This window comes from Aphelocoma coerulescens, chromosome 3 (genome assembly GCF_041296385.1).
Source record: "Aphelocoma coerulescens isolate FSJ_1873_10779 chromosome 3, UR_Acoe_1.0, whole genome shotgun sequence".
NCBI lineage: Eukaryota > Metazoa > Chordata > Aves > Passeriformes > Corvidae > Aphelocoma > Aphelocoma coerulescens.
Window position 1 is genome coordinate 29,731,566 of NC_091016.1, and position 18,100 is coordinate 29,749,665.

The window sequence follows — 18,100 nt, forward strand, 5'->3', positions numbered from 1 at the left end:
CATCTTGAACACCAAGAATTCCAATTTGCAAAAGTGCTAAGCAATAAAAATTAAGAGAATTCAAGAAAAATTTCACTCTGAACACATCAACTGTTCTTATATTAAGTATGATAGCTTCATCTCAGCCCACGGGGAACTTGTCAAAAAGAAGTCTGTAAAACATGAGAGGTTAGGTGGGGTTTTTAAAAAGAGGTAGCTTCCTTTGTTATCTAAAACATAAGAGACCTACCAGCTTTCTGCATTTCAATAAATTCAACACTACAGACATGATGGTGTAAGACAAATCCAACCCAGAAACTGGTGATTTTGCCTATGGCATAGGGTTTCACTGTCATCAGCAAATAATGCAGGAAATCATCCTCACAATGACAATACCATGCAACACTCACTGAACAGTTTCCACAACAAACACTGAATAAGCATAAGACAGCATTAAACCAATTGCGTGTGTGGCTGATCCAATATGATACCGTGACATGTGATCCACCACACATTTGACAAATGTGTTTAAAAGTGGGCCTAAGTACAAAATATGTCTTCTTATATTGAGGCTTCATTAAATACTGATTAAATGCTGCTCAACCCCTGCCCTGGCTGCACCAACTTGGATTCAGAAGCACTACTGTCATTTCAAGTCAGCACTAACTTGAGGATCTCCATGTCACCTTACACCCTTCTAGTACACACTGCAGTGACACCTGAATAGCCCAGGTAACTGGGAAGTCAAGATAAAACTGTTCCCCAGGCCAGATTCAACCTACAGGCTACACATGATACTCCTACTTAAGCTCTGTAAGCAGCTCATTGCTCTGTTTCCTTTTCTAGATTCTGGAAATGTGCAACTAGGCATAGTTTTCATGTGACCTGTATGAAGCAGTGTTCTAAATACTCTCCCTTTTTGTATCCATAAACAAAAAGCAGGTTCATTCCATAATTCTTGTCTTTGTTTCACAAGGAAATGAGCGTTATATAATTAAACAGTTCGTTTCCTGCCTCATCCTTGTATTGTTTACAAATTCTCTGGCTAATTTAAGACAAAATTGTCAGAAAGTTTTAAGAACCGAATTTAATGTTTCATAAAAATCAGCAGTCAAATACAACACAAACACAGGCCCCAACAAACACAAGGACAGCCCACCAGCCAATAAACCCTTGCACCGCACACACAGGTGCAGCTGCCTGCTCCAAACCAAACAGCTGGAAGATGGGGACAATCTTCTGAGAAACCTCAGAGAGATCAGGACACTTCACAGACACTCGGGAACAAAATGATCAAAAAGGTATGTACTTGGCAAAGACCTTGACCTCGACATCAAAGTGTTAAACTGATAGGAACACAAGGGGAAAATAGGGGAAGCCATGTTCATTAGTCTCATTACTCTAGCAGTAACTTACTAGATGACAACACCTCACTGTAATTCTTTCATCTCTACTAGATTCCTTTTATCTGTATAGCTCATTACTCTCTTTAATACTAATTCTCATTTCTTAGCACTAAACTCCTCACAATGGAAACCATATGAAAGAGTTTAAAATCACAACGATTTAGCTCAGTCTGAAAAGGTTCATCTCCAGATGTATTCCCCTCCTTGAGAAATGTAAACTTGTATGGCCTGTGCTACATTACAGCATGTTCAAGTGCGGTCCAAAAATCTGATAAAAGTAGATTCATGAGGATATACAAGACACAGAATTCTGCCTTAGTTTGTAAAACATTCCATCTGTGACCTCTAACATTTCTTTGCCCCCCTCCCTGCAATGCAACATGTTTTCCATTGCTAGCTCCTCACCCAGACCTCTCCTCTCTTAAGGCAGGCACTAAAGCTTTGCTATTGCTCAAAGGAGGAGAGGTAGCATAGAGAAATCAAATTAATGCTGCCATGAGGAACAGTGGTGCTGAAGGATTCTCAGAAGTCACTCCTCAACTTTCTTCCCCCCTCCCAGCAAACTGCAACAAGACCCCAGGCTTGGGCACCAGTAGATGGGAAGATTTTAATCTCAGACTGCCACAAGTCTGGTTTTATGACTGCTTTCAGTTTGGCCCTACTCTCTACCATATCTGACAGCTCCCCATTTTGATACTCTCTGTATTAATCCTCCCCTATGAAAAAGTGGAAATATTAAGCAATAAATAACCTTGCATCATAAAACAGAGCTCCTAGTAAATACTAATTGTGTTTTGGAAGATAACTACACAGAAATAAGAACTGCAAATACAATTCTTTAAACTCACTGAAGCCAGAACTTTTCCAATAGAGTTGCTCTCTGTTGTTTCCTCACAAATCTGAGATTGCCTGACCTATGCAAACCGTAACTTGGGGTCTTTATAAAGAAATACAAAGAGAACATGCTTTAACGTGACATGAACTTTCTAAAGAAAAAAGATGTAACAGTTCCTGCAATCACTGGATTAGGGCTTTGAACCTGGTCACATGAAGAATACTTGTGTTTTAAAAGTCTGTCAGTGAGCATAACAAAGCATTGATATTGACCAAAAGGGTCACTGGCCATGGCCAGTGGCACCCTGGTTCTCTGTAACACTTGATACAAAAAGCCTCACTTTTACAAAAACTTTGGGCTTTAGTGTTAGAACCACTGGAAGCTGGTATGCTGACAAAGTGACACTGGGAATGGTACTTTTCCATTCCAAATTTTTAAAAACAGCCAAAAGCAGCTAACAAATTCTATATTAATTTGAGCTCTTTTTCGTTTTAGGCACTCTTCACATCTATGTCCTGCCTGAAGGAGTTTTGAACTATTTTATATTTATTTTTCAAAGGGAAGTTCTCAATCTTGCTTATTTTCTCTGCCTCTACAAAAAAAAGAAAAAAAAAATTAAAAATCTGGCTAAATGCAGTGTCCTTAAAACTGAGCAAAGTATTTTCTCTGTTTACTTAAATACATTTACAAATTCACTTTGACACAGTGCAAATTCTGTATTTTGACAGTTTAGACTAGAAATCCCATGGTTCGATGCTGCCTTCAAGAGCTTATATTCAATCCAATCAAACTCATATTTTTTTGCTGGCCATAACACAGTACTGCTAAAAAACACAGTCAAGGCACAAACAGGAGGGAAAGATCATCAAGATAAGGAATAAAAATTCTAACACCTACCAACAACTCTACAGCAATCAGCTAGTCAGTTGAAAACAAAGAGGAGGCATGTCTGCTACAGGCTACAGCAGAAAAATGCATTGCATTTGCTGTCTTCAGGAAGAGCCCTAAATCAAAACCTAGCAGACCACTTTAATGATTGGAATTTTTTTTAATCCCACCTCGCATTTAAATGTAAACTGTGCACCCAATTTTCTCAAGAGCTGAAGTCCCATTTTGGATATTTCACATAAGCATCTACCAGACAGTTGAGCTATTTCTGAAGTCTGGCCATAATGAGAAGTGTTGCATTGTTTTCAAAGGCTAGACTGCTTTATTCATTCATGACTATTTGTTTTAACTTTTAAGGAGTAATACCCTAAATCCTCTGAAAATATTACACATGAATTTCACATATTGTGAATATTTTCAGATCTAACAGATCCTCACAGATTTCTGGGATAATGCTGCTTAAAATGAAAACAGAGACAGATTTTGAAGGATAATTTTTTTTCTGGGCTTGAGTTATGTAAAATGTCCAGCCCCAGCAGAATTTTTTGCTATCTTCTTGATAATATTAAGAGGACTTTTCAGCAGAAAAGAACCCAGCCAACACAAAGCTGGCCAGCTCAGACTCCTGGTGTGCACAGCTTCCAAGACAGGGTGAACACGCAGCTTTGCTTGAGCAGTGCAACTTCTCCTTACAGAGGCCTGAATTACTAATCCAAGGAAATTGACAGCAGAGAAGCATCCCACATGCGAAGCAAACCAGAACAGTTTGTTTCCCACACACACACACTGTTTTCCTAAATCCTTTAAGTTATAACAACAGATGCTTTCAGAAAGAAACACCTCGGCCGAGCAAGCTGCATACCTTAGGTCCTTGTCTGGCTCGAAATAAAGTTGTTTGGTTTGTTGGTTTTTTTTTTTAAAGGCTTTCTAACGAGGTGTAAAATTACTCTCAGAGTCGAGAGGAGAGGTTTCAAAGCAAAGCTCAGAAGCCCTGCCTTTGAAGATGAGCATCTCCAAACAGACCCAACAAGTGTCTAGTACATCTCGCTCCTTTGTTGTTGTTGTTTCTAAGTGATGACTAGAAAGATCTGCGGACAGCAGCTCCGGTGCCGCCTGTTAGCTCCCAGGAACTGGTGGAGAGCAGGGAGCATCCCTCGCCTGGGGACTCAGTTTTCAGAGACTCCGGGGCCAGGAGAGTGACAACGAGTTTTAGAGCAGTTGGCAAAGTCCCTGCGGGGAGGGTGGGCACGGCTGCGCACCTCCGGCACCGACGCTCCCGGCCCGGGTGCGGGGGGCCCCGGCGGTCCGGGACCCGGCGGCGGGCAGGGGCAGCAGAGCCCGGGGGGCTGCGCCGCCCGCCCCCGCCTCCCGCCGTCCCGAGCAAGGGCGGCTCACGGCACGGGAGGATGGATGGCTCCGTCCTCCTCGGGTCCCCTCCGCGGCGCCCACGGGCGCACGCCCGGCATCCCCGGGGCAAGCGGCGGCGGCGGCGGAGGAGGAGGAGGAGGAAGGATGCCGGCCACCGTGCCAGGGATTTATTTTCCCCGCCCGGCTCCTGGGCACGGAGACGGGAGGAGGGAGCACCACACTCACCTCTCCCCCGTCATCAAAGAGCCCTTGCACCGTAGCCCCCGCAGCCGGGCCGAGGGGGACGGGGAGCAGAGGAGACGCTCCCCCGCCGCCCTCCTCGGCTGGGGTCCCGCTCGGCTTCGGTGCGCCCCCACCTCCCGCCGCGGTGGGAGCCCTCCCTCCCCCCGGAGCCGCCCCTCTCCCCGTGCCCGGGGGAGGAGAGGGAGAGGAGGGGGCTGGGGGAGGGGAGCGGTTCGGGGCGACAGAGAGGAGCCCGTTATTGGCCTACTTACCATCAATCGCCATGATCCCCGGCGGGGTGGGCCGTACCAAGCGGAGGGAGCGCACGCAGGAGAGGCGCTGCCGGGCGCCGCGGCTGCCAGGCGGGAGCGGCGGGAGGGGCGGGGCGGGAGGTGAGCGGAGCGGGGCGGGCCCGGGGCGCGTCACTCCCCCCCCCGCCGCCGCCGCCGCCCGGCCCCGCCCGGCCCCGCCCGCCGCGGGCAGCCCGCAGCCTCTCACGGCCCCGGGGGCGAAGGGTGCCCGCCGAGGGAAACTCCGCCGCTTTCCACGGGCCTCTTCTCTGTGTTTCCTTCCCAAAGCGAGTGGCTGAAATAAAACCCAAAGCTCTGAGGGCACGAAGTGTCAGCAAAGCCGTGCTTCACAAAATACCCTGAGTTGGAAGGAACCCAGAAGGATCATCGAGTCCGAGTCCTGGCCCTGCACAAGACATACCAAGAGTCAAACCATGTGCCTGAGAGCATTGTCCAAAAGCTTTCTGAGCTCTGCCAGGCTTCGTGCTGTGACCACTGCCGTGGGGAACCTGTGCCAGTGCCCAACCAGCCTCTGGGTGAAGAACCTTTTCCTGATATCCAACCTAAACCTCCTCTGACAACTGCTTCAGGCTACTCCCTTGGGTCCTGTCACTGGGCACCACAAGGAAGACACCACTGCCTTCCCCTCCTCTTCCCCTCAGGAGGGAATTGTAGAGTGCAATGAGGTCTTCCCTGAGTCTCCTCCAGGCTGAACAGACCAAGTGACCTCAGCCACTCACAGGTTTATGATAAAACCGGCTTGGTTCATTAAATTAACTAATTACCTCCATAACTGCACAAAACTGCTTGTGGCAACTCTAGTACTGCCTCTACAGATTGTCTTTTCCAGGATTCTTTTCCCTTTCTTTTAGAATACCATGCTAAAACTGTCTTTGGAAGGTAAAGTTAAAGGAAATGGATTCTCCCACTCTATTCCACTCTCATGAGAACACATCTAGAATACCACATCCAGCTCTGGGGCCACCAACATAAGAAGGCTGGGGACTTGTTGGAGCAGGTCAAGAGGTGTTGGAACCTCTGCTGCTACTCCTTCCTCTGTCCCACCTGCTACAGGTTCTTCCTCTCCCTTCCATGCCTTTTCCTCAGCTCTCTTGCACTTGTACCAGCCTCTCTTTCCCTAGAGTTCTGCAGTTGTTGTCCCAGCCAGGACATCCTTCTACAGTCTCTTCCTTGCCTGCCAGAAAAGAGGATCATCATAGTGAGCAAAGAGGACAGGGTTCTGCAAGGCCCTGCAGCATTTACCACAAGGATCCAGAAGGACATCTGAGCCAAACCATGCATGGCTCCTGCAACTAAGAGAGAAAATAGCCGAGCAGATTGCTTGTATTATGGATTTTATATTGTAATCTTTTACAGGATGTAGGACATACATAAAACTCTGTTATTGTCACAGAAAGTCATGCTAGCATTTGGAGCTATAAAGAAACACATTACTACATGCAAACAGGTTTTTCATTCATGTGTAGACTGGCCAAAAATAGGAAAATTTTCACAAGATGGTAAGGAGGAATACCTTTCATACCAGCATCATCTTTCTGCCAAATGTTTAGTCACCATTCAAATCCTGGAAGCATTAATCCCCTTCAGCCTCACAGCCTTCAGAAATCTTTTGTCATATAGAAAAATCAATGTGTTTTCTCAAATTTGTTCTTCACCTCAGGAAGAAGAAAACTTAAAAGTGAGGCATTTAAAAGCACAGTCAGCCTGAGCAAAATGGCCGTCTTAAAAAAACACAAGTCCCAAATGACAGACATATGTCCAGACCAGAACCAACTGTAAAAAAGACCTTAAAAGAGAAAATGTCAGCAGAGCTTAATGGCAAATATATTTCTCTGTACCAGCACTGACATTTACCTCAAATACCCCAATGATTTTCTGTTCTTCCTCTTCCTTCCATGCCTTTTCCTCAGCTCTCTTGCTCCTGGAAAGTGTTCCAGCCCTGAAGCTTTCGTTACAATTTTTGTTGATGGCCATCTTTTTGATTATATTACTGTATTGAGTACAGGGAGGAAGATTCCTGTGGGATCAAGTACATAGTTGGAGTTATTATTCTTCTCTGCTCTGATTTTTATTTCTCCCCCCACTTTTGGCAGCATCCCCAGTATGAAGGAACTACCAGTCAGATGTCATCAAATCTTTCCAGGGCACAGACATCCACCCATACAGAATCCAGCATATAGTTTTTGAGATGTGTAAAAAGTCATCCAAAATTTTTGGAGAGCCTCACATGTCATCACGATTCCATGATTCATGTATGCAATTACCATAATGGAATGCAGAAGTTCATGTCATTGGGCAAACTCTTTCTGAGGGTGAGAAATGAACCTATGTTTGTGAATTAGTTACACTGTTATTGTAACTCTTGGTCCGGGGGTTTGGTTTTCAAAACACAAAAGAAACACATAATTTCCACAAAAGTAATGAAAGCTCGGTTTGGAAAAACAGTTTCAGGACAAACATGATTCCACATCAACAAAGAGACTGTGTGAAAAGTATGTGTAAGAAACCAAAACATGACTTTTTGGAGCTATGCTGAATCAAATCTGTTCTATTTGTGCTTAAGTTTCACAAGTACATGTTTAAAATTTCTAAGCTTTATTCAAACAGCAGATACTCCTGCCCACCACCATAACAGTCTCATTTTTTTCAGTGTTGCCAGGAGGGAGAAATCTTGAACAAACTTCCAAAATTCAACTATTTTAGTTTTGTTCCTGTGGTGTAATCGAGACTGTGTAAGCTGTAGCTTCATCCGTTCCCTGCACGAAAGGAATGGAGCACAGCTAGTCAGACTGGATGTGTCAGAAGCTTTCTACTGAATCCAGTGGGCAATTCATTCTGCTGGAAGCAGATGAATGTGATCCCATGAGTATGCCCTTTGCAGAATAGAACAGCTGCACACAAACATGACTACAGCTTAACTCCAGACCTTAAGTAAAGGTGATAGATCCATAATGTACAAACAATTGACAGGTTATCAAGAGCTCCCTGTCAAAGGGAAGAACCTATTGTGACAACAGGTTTGCTGACAGCAATACAACTATCTGACAGATACAGGATAAATTTAATCCCATGAGCCCTAAACTTTTCAACACACTACCTACACAGGAGAAACTTCTCCCACTGCACTGATGTGGAGCCTCTTTGGCAGTTAAAACCAAAAGCTGCTGGAAACTTTGGCATGAGTGCCCTAGGAGGAGAAATAAATTAAATCCATTTAAGGCATGATCCTTGCCAAACCTTTTTGGATTTTCTCTTCCATTTTAGCCATAATCTTAGTACTAAACCAGATATAATGTAAGAGTCTGTGCTTCATGAAAACTTAGAATATTTGAAAACCATAACATATATGAATGAAAAGACTAACTGAAGGGTTAGAAAACACAGACTATCAGTAACCAGAAAGGTTGAAGCCCTAGATTAGTAATCTGCTGATTAAGATGCCAGACAGATAAGCTATCTATAATTGTCATGATGCGAACAAAGTGAGTTCACAATTGAACATACAGTGGAAGAAAATTTCCAACAGCTGGATGTCAATTTTCCAGTGGAATGTTGCCATTTCATTCAGCTGCAGGTACTCTGCAGAAACACAGTAATTTCACTGAAATGCCATTGGGGAAGGGGGCAAAATATCCAAGGTCTTGCATTTCAGAAAAAAACTTTTAATCTCAAGACTTTTTCCTTCATATTATATTGCAACATAATAATGACATTAAAATGAAGCATCTTGATTTTATCAATATAAAATCTTTCAGTTAGAAAACTCAGTCTTTTGTTGAAATTTCACTTAATGGAAAAACTGTGTGTGTGCAGCCACACCTCCCTGTGTATTTCTCCATTTGTTGTTGTATTTCAATCTGGAAATAACAGATTTTTAAAGAAGGGATCAAAACTCCCACAAAACTGAAATTCTGGGGTTTTGACCAGGAGCCTTAAAAAGGTCCCAGCAAGAAGCACAATGATGTGCAACTCCGGGGTGTTCTCTCCTTGCAGATTATTTATAGGAATGCAAAAACCTGATGCAGCAATGTTGAAGTGAAGAGACAAATAGACAAACTCAAAATCTCTAACCAATAATGTTGAAGTTAAAACACAACCTCTGAAACATCTTCAAGAAAGATCTCCAAAGATATTATTACTCCAACAGATGAAAAGATGGCTAAGAATTGTAATACAGTGCTGTGTCCTAATTGATTTGGAATATCAGTTTACAACTTCCCGTAAGGATTTTTGGCAGCAGTTTTGTGAACACTGCCAATCAGATTTGCAATCAGATTAGTTTCACATGCACAGTGTTCTTTATTAGGACATTAAATACCTGACCTTTCAATATTAAAGTTTGCATTATCAAGTTTTTTTGGCACTAAATAAATAACCTGTGACTCTTACTTAGCTTCTCATAGTTTTTGAAAGCTATGGAAGACAGCCTGAGCCCTCTGGAACTGCAGAGCTACATGTGGTAAGAGTGATATACCAGATACACTCAAGTCTCCACTTTTTGGAAAAGAATCATAAACCTGACTCTTGAAGCAAATGACTTGGCCAGATAATACTCAGTGTGTAACTTCATATTCATGAATAAATGATTGAGAAACTGGAAAATAGTGTTTCCAGCAGCACCTTCCTTCTGCCAAATTTGGGACTCCACAAGGTCAAATTTCCAACTGGGATACAGTTGGAAAAGGTCCTGTGAGCTAAATCAAAATGGAAAGATTTTTGTTCAGATTCACATTGTTAATCCATGGGTAATGCATCTGCTACAGAAATAAAAATTGAAAACATAAACAAAAATGTGATTGTTGATGCCTAATCATTCTAGTGGATGTTCAGTTAGCTGTAAGTTATATGCAAACTTCAGAGGTGGATGAATAACGTAATGACTCTTGCTGGTGCACTCATAAAAATCTTAACTGGCTCAAGCAACCAAAGTTAACATTATTCCACTCTGTTGCCTTGCACTGTTCCAAAACAAAAACCTCATGAAGATACAGCAAGGACTATTAAATGCAGTTCCAAAGAAATATGCCAATCAATGAGCCCTTGTGCTCACACAAACTACAGAAATGGTAAACCAAAACTGGGCAAAAAGTCATATGCCAAATTTATGCACAATCCATTCAGACATGCCAGCTTTTCCATGAGAAGCTGAACTAATGAAGTGGGTGTCCTGCAGATGTACTTCTGTACCACTTATCTTCATGCCTCTCTAGTAGGTCTTCTCCAGCTTATCCCCTAGATACCCTCTGCTACATTCCCAGTGCCAACAGGACACGTTGCAATTATTCCAGAACTTTGCACAGCCTGTTTGAACAGCTGAGAAGCTGCCAAATGAAAGGTACAAATGATGAATTGTCATAATTGCTTCATTCTCCTGACCTTTTCTTCAATGAGGGCACTAGTTTCATTCTCTTTCTACTACACAGAAGTTAGTCTCCATGAAACTGGAAGGAACCTAATTATTTATGGGATCTTGATGAATTTGAGCAACTGCTCCTAAGCTGAGGCTTCCCTCAACTTTCCCAGGTAGAATCATTTGACAAAGAGAACATGTTCATAAGCCTAGTTTGCTTGGGAAATCACATTAGAAATCTCAAAGCCCAGCAAATGGCCTTCACAACCCTAGCAAAATATGAAAAATGAACCATTCAGCTCCACTTAAAAAACAAAGCATACATTTTAATGCAAATTAACACCCCCCCCCCCCCCCGCTCTTTCAAAGACAGGTATCACATACAAATATCCCAAAACACAAATGGATGGGGATTATTGTACTTTCTTACCGAAGAGCTCTGTGAACATCTAGTTAGAGAAGCCATAGTATAAAATAGTGATATGAAAACAGGCACATACATAGTATGAACAACCAGCCATTCAGAAAGCCACCCCCATTTTTTCAATGGAAAAAATCTTCTTCATCAAAAAGCCATCGGAGGTAATACCATGGAACAAAATCAAATTCAATCTCCATTATTCACACTTAAAATATTAAAAGGGGATTGAAAGATATGATCCAGTTCTCCTAAAGGGCTATTTTTAGAAAGAACAAGGTCCTGGATGCTAACAGAGCCTATTGGCCTGGTTCATGCCAGCATAAAATGAATGACCTTGCTTGTCACAACCTCATCTGATAGAGAGGAGAGGCTGCAAATGGTGTGAACAGAGACTGAGCTGCAACAAGCTGTAAAACCACAGCACAAATAGAGGCAGAGTTAAAGCTGTCACAGTGTTGGTTATTAAAACATTTAAATCTCAGATTGCTTGAATGGTACAGAAGTTTTTCTGTCAGGGTGTTCTTAAAGCTGGTTGCTCACCAACTGGCACTGAGAATCTGAGAGTGGGAGAGATTCTCCTCCCTGTGGCCCAGACAGCTCGGAAAAGTGGTGCCTGCATAGGTGGTGGTGTCAGCACAGGGAGTTAATCGTGCTGCCAAGGAAAGGGAAGTGATAAGAGATTCACAAGGTGGTTTACAGCGTTAGTTACCCACTGCATGCATGCCAGTCCTGGTTTATTGACTCGCTCTGGCCAGACCTACCCACAGTTGCTGTTCTTGGCTAACCTTGACAAAGTCACTCCTGTTGCCATGAAACAGCTTCCTTCGCTCTCACTCTTCATCTCCCTCTAATTGCCTTTAGTGCACTCTCTGATTCTGTGCTTTGCTTCTCTGCCCTCCCACCTGTAACCTGGTTCGCTCAAGGCACCGCTCCTGGATTGCACTGAGTACTTTTGGGTAGTTGCTCTGCATGTAAAGGAGGCAAAACTGACCTCTGTAGAGGAGGGCAACAGTGTCTAGCAACAAAAGAAAGTGCTTGACAAACACTGTCCCCTTAGCAACGGGAAAAGGCTGTAGCTGCAGCCCGATCTCTTAGGGTCTCTCTGGAACAAAATGGTATCCTTAACCATTCCTGCTGGGAGGCTTGTGCTAAGTATATAATCTGCATTTCATTTCTCTCTAATTGCAGTGACTTATTTTGTATATGTTCCTGCACAGCTGAGAGCTCAAGCCTGTGGAGTACTCGTTACTTCCTTTCCCACTGAACTTAGTCCCCAGGAGCAGTATTGTAAAAATATTTTTAAAAGTAAGACGGGTTCAAGAGGTTGCATCCATCTAATTTTACGTTTCTTTTTACCGATAAAAGCTTTAGCCTGCCTTTTAATTATTTCAAATATTTCAGTCATACAGCAACATATGATCTACTCTGATTTTTGGACTTAGCAGAGCTGTTTCTAAACATACATTCTGTTCTTACTTTTAAAATAACTACCAGAATATGTCATTCATTCTTATGGCACCACAAATATTCTATTGATGCATTAATGACATTTCTGAATCTAAAGAAACATTTTTACTAAAAATGTATGAGACCTGCAAAATTGTTAAAACTGCTGTTAAATGCAGGAACCTACTTAAATACATTTTTTGATTTACATTTCTGTTGCCTTATTAAAAGGCTTCCTTCCATGAAAAAAAATCAAACTATATGTAAACTGGAAGTACAGTGCTGATTCTTTTAAAGGTTGCTCTTTTATACAACTACATCAAGATTAAGAATACTGCAGAAGAACTGTAGAATCACAAAGTTAAAGTATTATTTGTATGAAGTACTCAGTCGTAATCTACATTTTTAAGGTAATTAATAAAAAGCTACTGAATTAGTTCATTAAAACCATTTTATATTTGCTAGCTTAAGCATGTGATTTTGAAAATGGCTCAACTTCCAGTCTGGAATTTAGCTGTTATTTAGCAGAAACTTTCACAAAGATTTCTGGAATACAAATATAAATGGGGAACTTCACAGAGGCAGAAATTATTTAAGAAAAAAAAAAGAAAACTTGGTAACAAACTAAATTGAACTTAGTTGGCACTCAAGTATATAAAACAAACTGTTTTAAAGCCAATCAACCTGCTTTCTCCTTCTCTAAGACCCAGCTTCTTCCATTAGAAGAAATAAAGTGATATATATTCCAGTCTGACCTCCTTAATTCCCTCAATTATCCTACTGATCTTACTGATACCCCATGGTAATAAAGGATTTGAATACTGCAAACTTACATTTAAATGAGGAGGTTGTCCATGGAGAAATATCTTCTGTCCTAAAAGAGCAGATAAGTAAACATGATTCCTCCAGGGCATGATGGCACTAGAGCAGGATTGGTTTGGTAGGGGAAGAATGAGTTGTTTTTGTAGTGTAGGGAACCATATGAAGGGGCAGTAAGGTATTAGTCATATGGCTTTAAAACCTCTATTTCTGTTTGGTGTGAGTTTGACTTAGTCATAAACTTGCTTCAGCTATCTGAATGTTTTTCCCAAAAAGATGTATCTTAACTTCTCTGCTCTGCAAAAAGTAGACATATTAAAATAAAACTGTTTTATTTCAGATGTATTAAATGACCATCTAGTATTCACGTCTTTTCTAAAAGAGGTAGATACACAAGTACCTTTGGGAAAAAAATGTAATGGAAAATTCAAAATATATGTGAAAAATATTCACAAGCCCACCACGAAACTTCAAAAATATTTATCCTAAATCCCAGGTTACTCAGCTGGATTTATCACTATAATATTGTTAAAACTGTGAGGCAACAGCTGTCTGGAATGGTGCTTTCTAAATTTCTGCCTTCTATGTCCCTTTCCAATATTAAACTTATGTTTCATTCTTTCCAGCTACATGTTACCTGCATCTGGAACCCCTCCACTGCCGATCCCAATCTACACAATTACTTTGCCTTGGCAGTTCTTGTTGGCTCCCAGAAATGTTTTCAGTCCAAGTGAAAGCTGTATTCTCCACCACCATTTTCTTTGCCAATTCTCCCAAAGTCATTGGTCCTTGTTGCTGGTCATCATCTGTGTGCTCCTTTCCCTCTCCTCTACATGCACTTTTGCCCTTAGTAGGTCATTCTTTGGCTCTGTGTTCCATTTGAACCTGCTCCCAATATTCTTCCAACTGCAGCCTATGTGACTTTCCAAAAGAGAAAAGTACTCCACTGGAATTATATCATCATAGTTTAGGACATGATCTGGCCTTCCTTTAAGTTACTTAATGAGATTAATCACCTGTTGCATAATAGAACATTTTAGTCAAAGAGAAATCAAGTTCCTTTGGTTACATCTTCATTGTATCAATCCACACAATACTATTGCAAGGTAAGGAAATGAAGCTTCCTTTATTTTAAAGGTAAATAACAGTGATATAGAAGCTGTAACCACATTGCTCAGTAAAAACAGGACCAGGGACCATCCCGTCTCTCTGGGGTCAGTTGGCACAGTCTCCACACTGTGCATGGTCCTGAGTTCTTTTTTTGTCTCATGAACTGCTTCTGTGGTCCTGTGATATCATTACTGTATCCATGATTTTTTTTCCCTACTCAGAATGTCTCAAATATTGTAAGAGCTACATACAATCCATCCGAGTGTGTATTCGTGGCATTTATTGATCTGTGGGTAGGTGCAGCATACCACTGGGCAGGTTATGAAGGTACAAGAGGTAGTTAAGGGTGAAAAGTCTGCTGGGAATGTGTTGGAGAACTATACAGGTTACAGGGACATGGTAAGGGTTTCTCTGTACCACCCAGTGGCAATGTTGGTGTGACAAATGTCTTACAAGCATTTTATGAGGCTAAGAATCGGTATTCTCTGAAGCACGGCTGTGTTTATTGGGTGGGCTAGGTGTACTATGTTCACTTTGCCCAGCCATGAATAGCCAATGGAGTAGATTTTTCTTACACTAATTAAATGATGTAAAGTTAGTTACACATTACAAATTGTATTTCAGGGTAGAGGTAACACAATGATACTGATACCAGGAAATTCAGAACCTGGAAGATGACACCATTGTAAAACAATTTGGCTTTGTTAATTCTCTCTGTGGAAAAGTTGCTTCCATAAGCCATTAGGGAATTTATTTTCAAACAGATGTCATATTCAGCAATGTTTTTCTGGTGGCTGAGTTCCCTTGGGTTAGTATTTTTTAATGAAAAGTGTGCTGGTATTTCTGTTACATGTCTCAAGTATGGTTTGAAGCAAGTACTTACTCATTTAGCTGTTAAAGTCGATACGATTCACAATTCATGAACTATGAATTAAGAGACAAACTGAATTAATGAACTTACACAAATTCATAGACTTACATTAAATGAACTACTATGCAGGCTGTAAGAGGTGACGGCATATGGGGCCTGACGTTGCATGGAAACACTGCCACTAAACTCTAACTTAACGTTGCTATCAGACACTGACAAACAGCATTCCAGCACATTCAGTCTAGCAGACCAGTGCCATCATTTAATCCATCCAAATTCCTAGTCCTACTAGACCTTTGCCTTGGCACAGAGCACAGTTCTCTTAGGTGAGGCAAACCTGCTCAAGGCTAGACAGCCAGCATTCACATGGAAGGTTTTTGCTGCCATGATGCACAGCCAACACAGCTTAGAGCTTACATTCTGACAACATGATGAGTTACAAACCACAAAATATTCTTGGTTGATAAAAAGAGTAGTATGTAGCCAGGGTACCTGATGGTTATTGAACTATAAAAGCAGTGAGGGATTTTTCTCTTCTCATCCTCTCTCACTTATAAAACATGCCCATTAGGATTATTTCTTCCCATTGTCACCAGCTTTATAAAATTACCCTGCTTTGTTTTCTCAGCATACTAAAACTTCAGCTCATTGGAGGCAATGCTGTTGCACCAAATGAGAATTAGGAAATTAACTGTCTTTTGCAATAGTGACACAACAGAAGACAAATGGACACAACAAAATCACGACATAGCGTCCTGCGACTCAATTAACTTTTCCTTGGAATGAGAGGAACATGCTGTCCTGTTTCAAAAATAACAGTGTGCTTGGTTGTGAGCCAGAGTCAGTGATAAATACATTTCTGATTACAGTCAGCAACTTAATTTACAAGCATCTGATTAGAAGGAAAAAAAACACCAAAAAACAATCTTTCAGAAAATATAGTGATATAAACAAGACAAGTGTGATCTAGTGCACTGAGCACAAGGCTGGAGTCATAAGACTTGGTGTTCCCACTGCTGCCACTAATCTGCTGTCTGACCATGAGCAAGACATTGGATGTCTCTATCTCAGTTTCTTTGAGCTGGTAATTAGCTCTCTGTGGGCATGCCTTAGAGATCAAGCCTTCAACTATGATCTATGGATAAAACATCCTGTTTATAAAGAAAAAGGTTCCAGAATTTTAAGGATAGGTTTCCACTTTCAACAGTTGAAAGTCCTTAACTGTATTATACCTTGTCTGCAGGTATTTATACTGGGGAATTTTAGCAGAATTATATGCCCACATGATATGATTAAGGCCACAGGAGCAGAGATAAACCAGCTTTATGCAGAGTAAGATCCATGTTGTACATGTCTCACTCACAGGCTTTGCCACAAAGTATACTGGTCTTCTAAAGGTCTGCATTTGCTCTGAGCCAGCATATTACAGCTGTATCAGATGAGCCAGATCAGAAAAATGGATATCATTTATCTTCCAAGTTAATGATCAGACATTTATATTTAAAGATAATATACTGTTCTGTGCCCCAAATGAGCAGCAGTATGTGATTGAACAGAGAGTATGCAATTACGTGCTGATGTTCAGGAGGCAGAGAATAGTCCTGAGTGACTCCAGTGATAAATGTCTCATTGTACTGAAAACTACACTGAGCTGTAACATCAAAGTTAACTGCTAACCCTCTAAAACTCTCTGCTTCTGGAAAGCAAATAAACATTTGCCATTGCTGCCTGTGAATGACCATACAGCCTTTTTACTAATGACTCTAAGGGGCGAGCCTTTCAGCACATTATTTTGGTTGCCCAACTTTATCATCTAGTTTTCAATTGACTATACTGTAGTCAAATTTAAAACATTTGCCCAAAATTTTCCATCTTTAGCCTCAGCTTTAAAAGTAACATTTTGTAAAGTTTGGACAAAACTTTTGCTGTTTGTGAGAGCATGCTTAGGGTAAAAGATCATTTCAATTAAGTTAACTTATTAATGCTTACATTTCCGATATCTATTGGCTGTATTACTTTCTTGGTTCAATATTAGGAGTTGTAACATGTCAAAGTCTAAATCCAACCCACTTTTGTGGTTCCCTGGAAGTCACAGCAAAACTTTTTTTTAGGTGTTTACTTATACAGCTGATAAAGGAAAATTAAAAATAAAGCTTATGGTTTGTTTTACAATTGTTTGCTGGAACAGTTTTTCATGAGTTATCTTTCCAAATTTTCTCGATTCTAAAATGAATTTTTGAATGCTATTGGAAAAGATTTTTTTTAATGTTTTGGGTACTAAAGAGACAAGGAGAGAGAGAAAAAAAGCCATGCTTCACTTTCATATGTGCATAAATTAAGATCATAAAGGAAAAAAAATTCAAAGGATCTGACTTTCAAGCTTTCAGATACATTATCCCATCTGGCTTACATTTTGCCCAGAGAAAGAGATTCTGCTCTCAGGGGACAGGGAGAGAACAACACTTAGGAAGCATGTTCAGCAGAGTCTAACCAGGCTTTGACCTGTGAAGCTGTGCTTCTACACTGATCCATGGTGACAGTACAAAAGACTGCGTGGGAAGTAGGAGGAGGCGTATGGTTTATGAATCCATGCCAGTGCCATTCCGTTGGCAAAATCCCCTCCTGGGGAAGGGAAGCTGTTGCAGAAGCTCCTTCATGCTGAAGGCTGCAGCTGTGTGCATGGAGTACTTATGCTAATTTTGCCCAACCTGGGAAAAGATTGGGGGTGGCTTCATCACCGACACAGCATAACTCTGCTGAACACTCATTTGTGCTTGGGGCAGTGATCAGAATTAAGCTCTGAGAACTGAATCTATTAATATGAGTGGAGAAATAATCAGTTTCTTTTCTACCACAAAATTTGGAGATATCTGAGTTTTTCCACTGTGTTTTAAGGTCCTGTTGCCATAGTAGGCATAGAAGTTCTGAACAATGAGCTGCTGTTCAAGGAAGGGACTGAGGAGTTACAGAACAGCAGTTCAAAAAAGGACACAAAGGCAATTACAGAAGCTGCAGAGAAATGAAATGATTTTTCTTTTATCACAATGCTTGCCATTTCTGTTTTGACACTGGTG

At 41.4% G+C, this 18,100-nt stretch overlaps 1 protein-coding gene across 19 annotated transcripts in view; it reads right to left on the bottom strand.

Moving 5' to 3' along the window:
- Positions 1 to 18,100, bottom strand: part of SYT14 (synaptotagmin 14) — a 117,620-nt gene that overhangs the window by 84,572 nt on the left and 14,948 nt on the right. For 9 of the 19 annotated variants that reach the window (XM_069009647.1, XM_069009644.1, XM_069009643.1 and 6 more), the window contains 3 exons: positions 15,039 to 15,079; positions 13,060 to 13,100; positions 6,864 to 7,026 (listed from right to left, as the gene is read on the bottom strand). Coding sequence is in view for 2 of the 19 variants with exons in the window: in XM_069009630.1 (XP_068865731.1) it covers positions 4,971 to 4,983 (13 nt within the window). In the remaining 17 variants the exon portion in view is untranslated. Of the gene's footprint in view, positions 1 to 4,701; positions 4,843 to 4,970; positions 5,047 to 6,863; positions 7,027 to 13,059; positions 13,101 to 13,682; positions 14,062 to 15,038; positions 15,080 to 18,100 lie in introns of those variants that run through there. The other 10 variants (XM_069009649.1, XM_069009648.1, XM_069009640.1 and 7 more) reach the window with 7 other exon arrangements.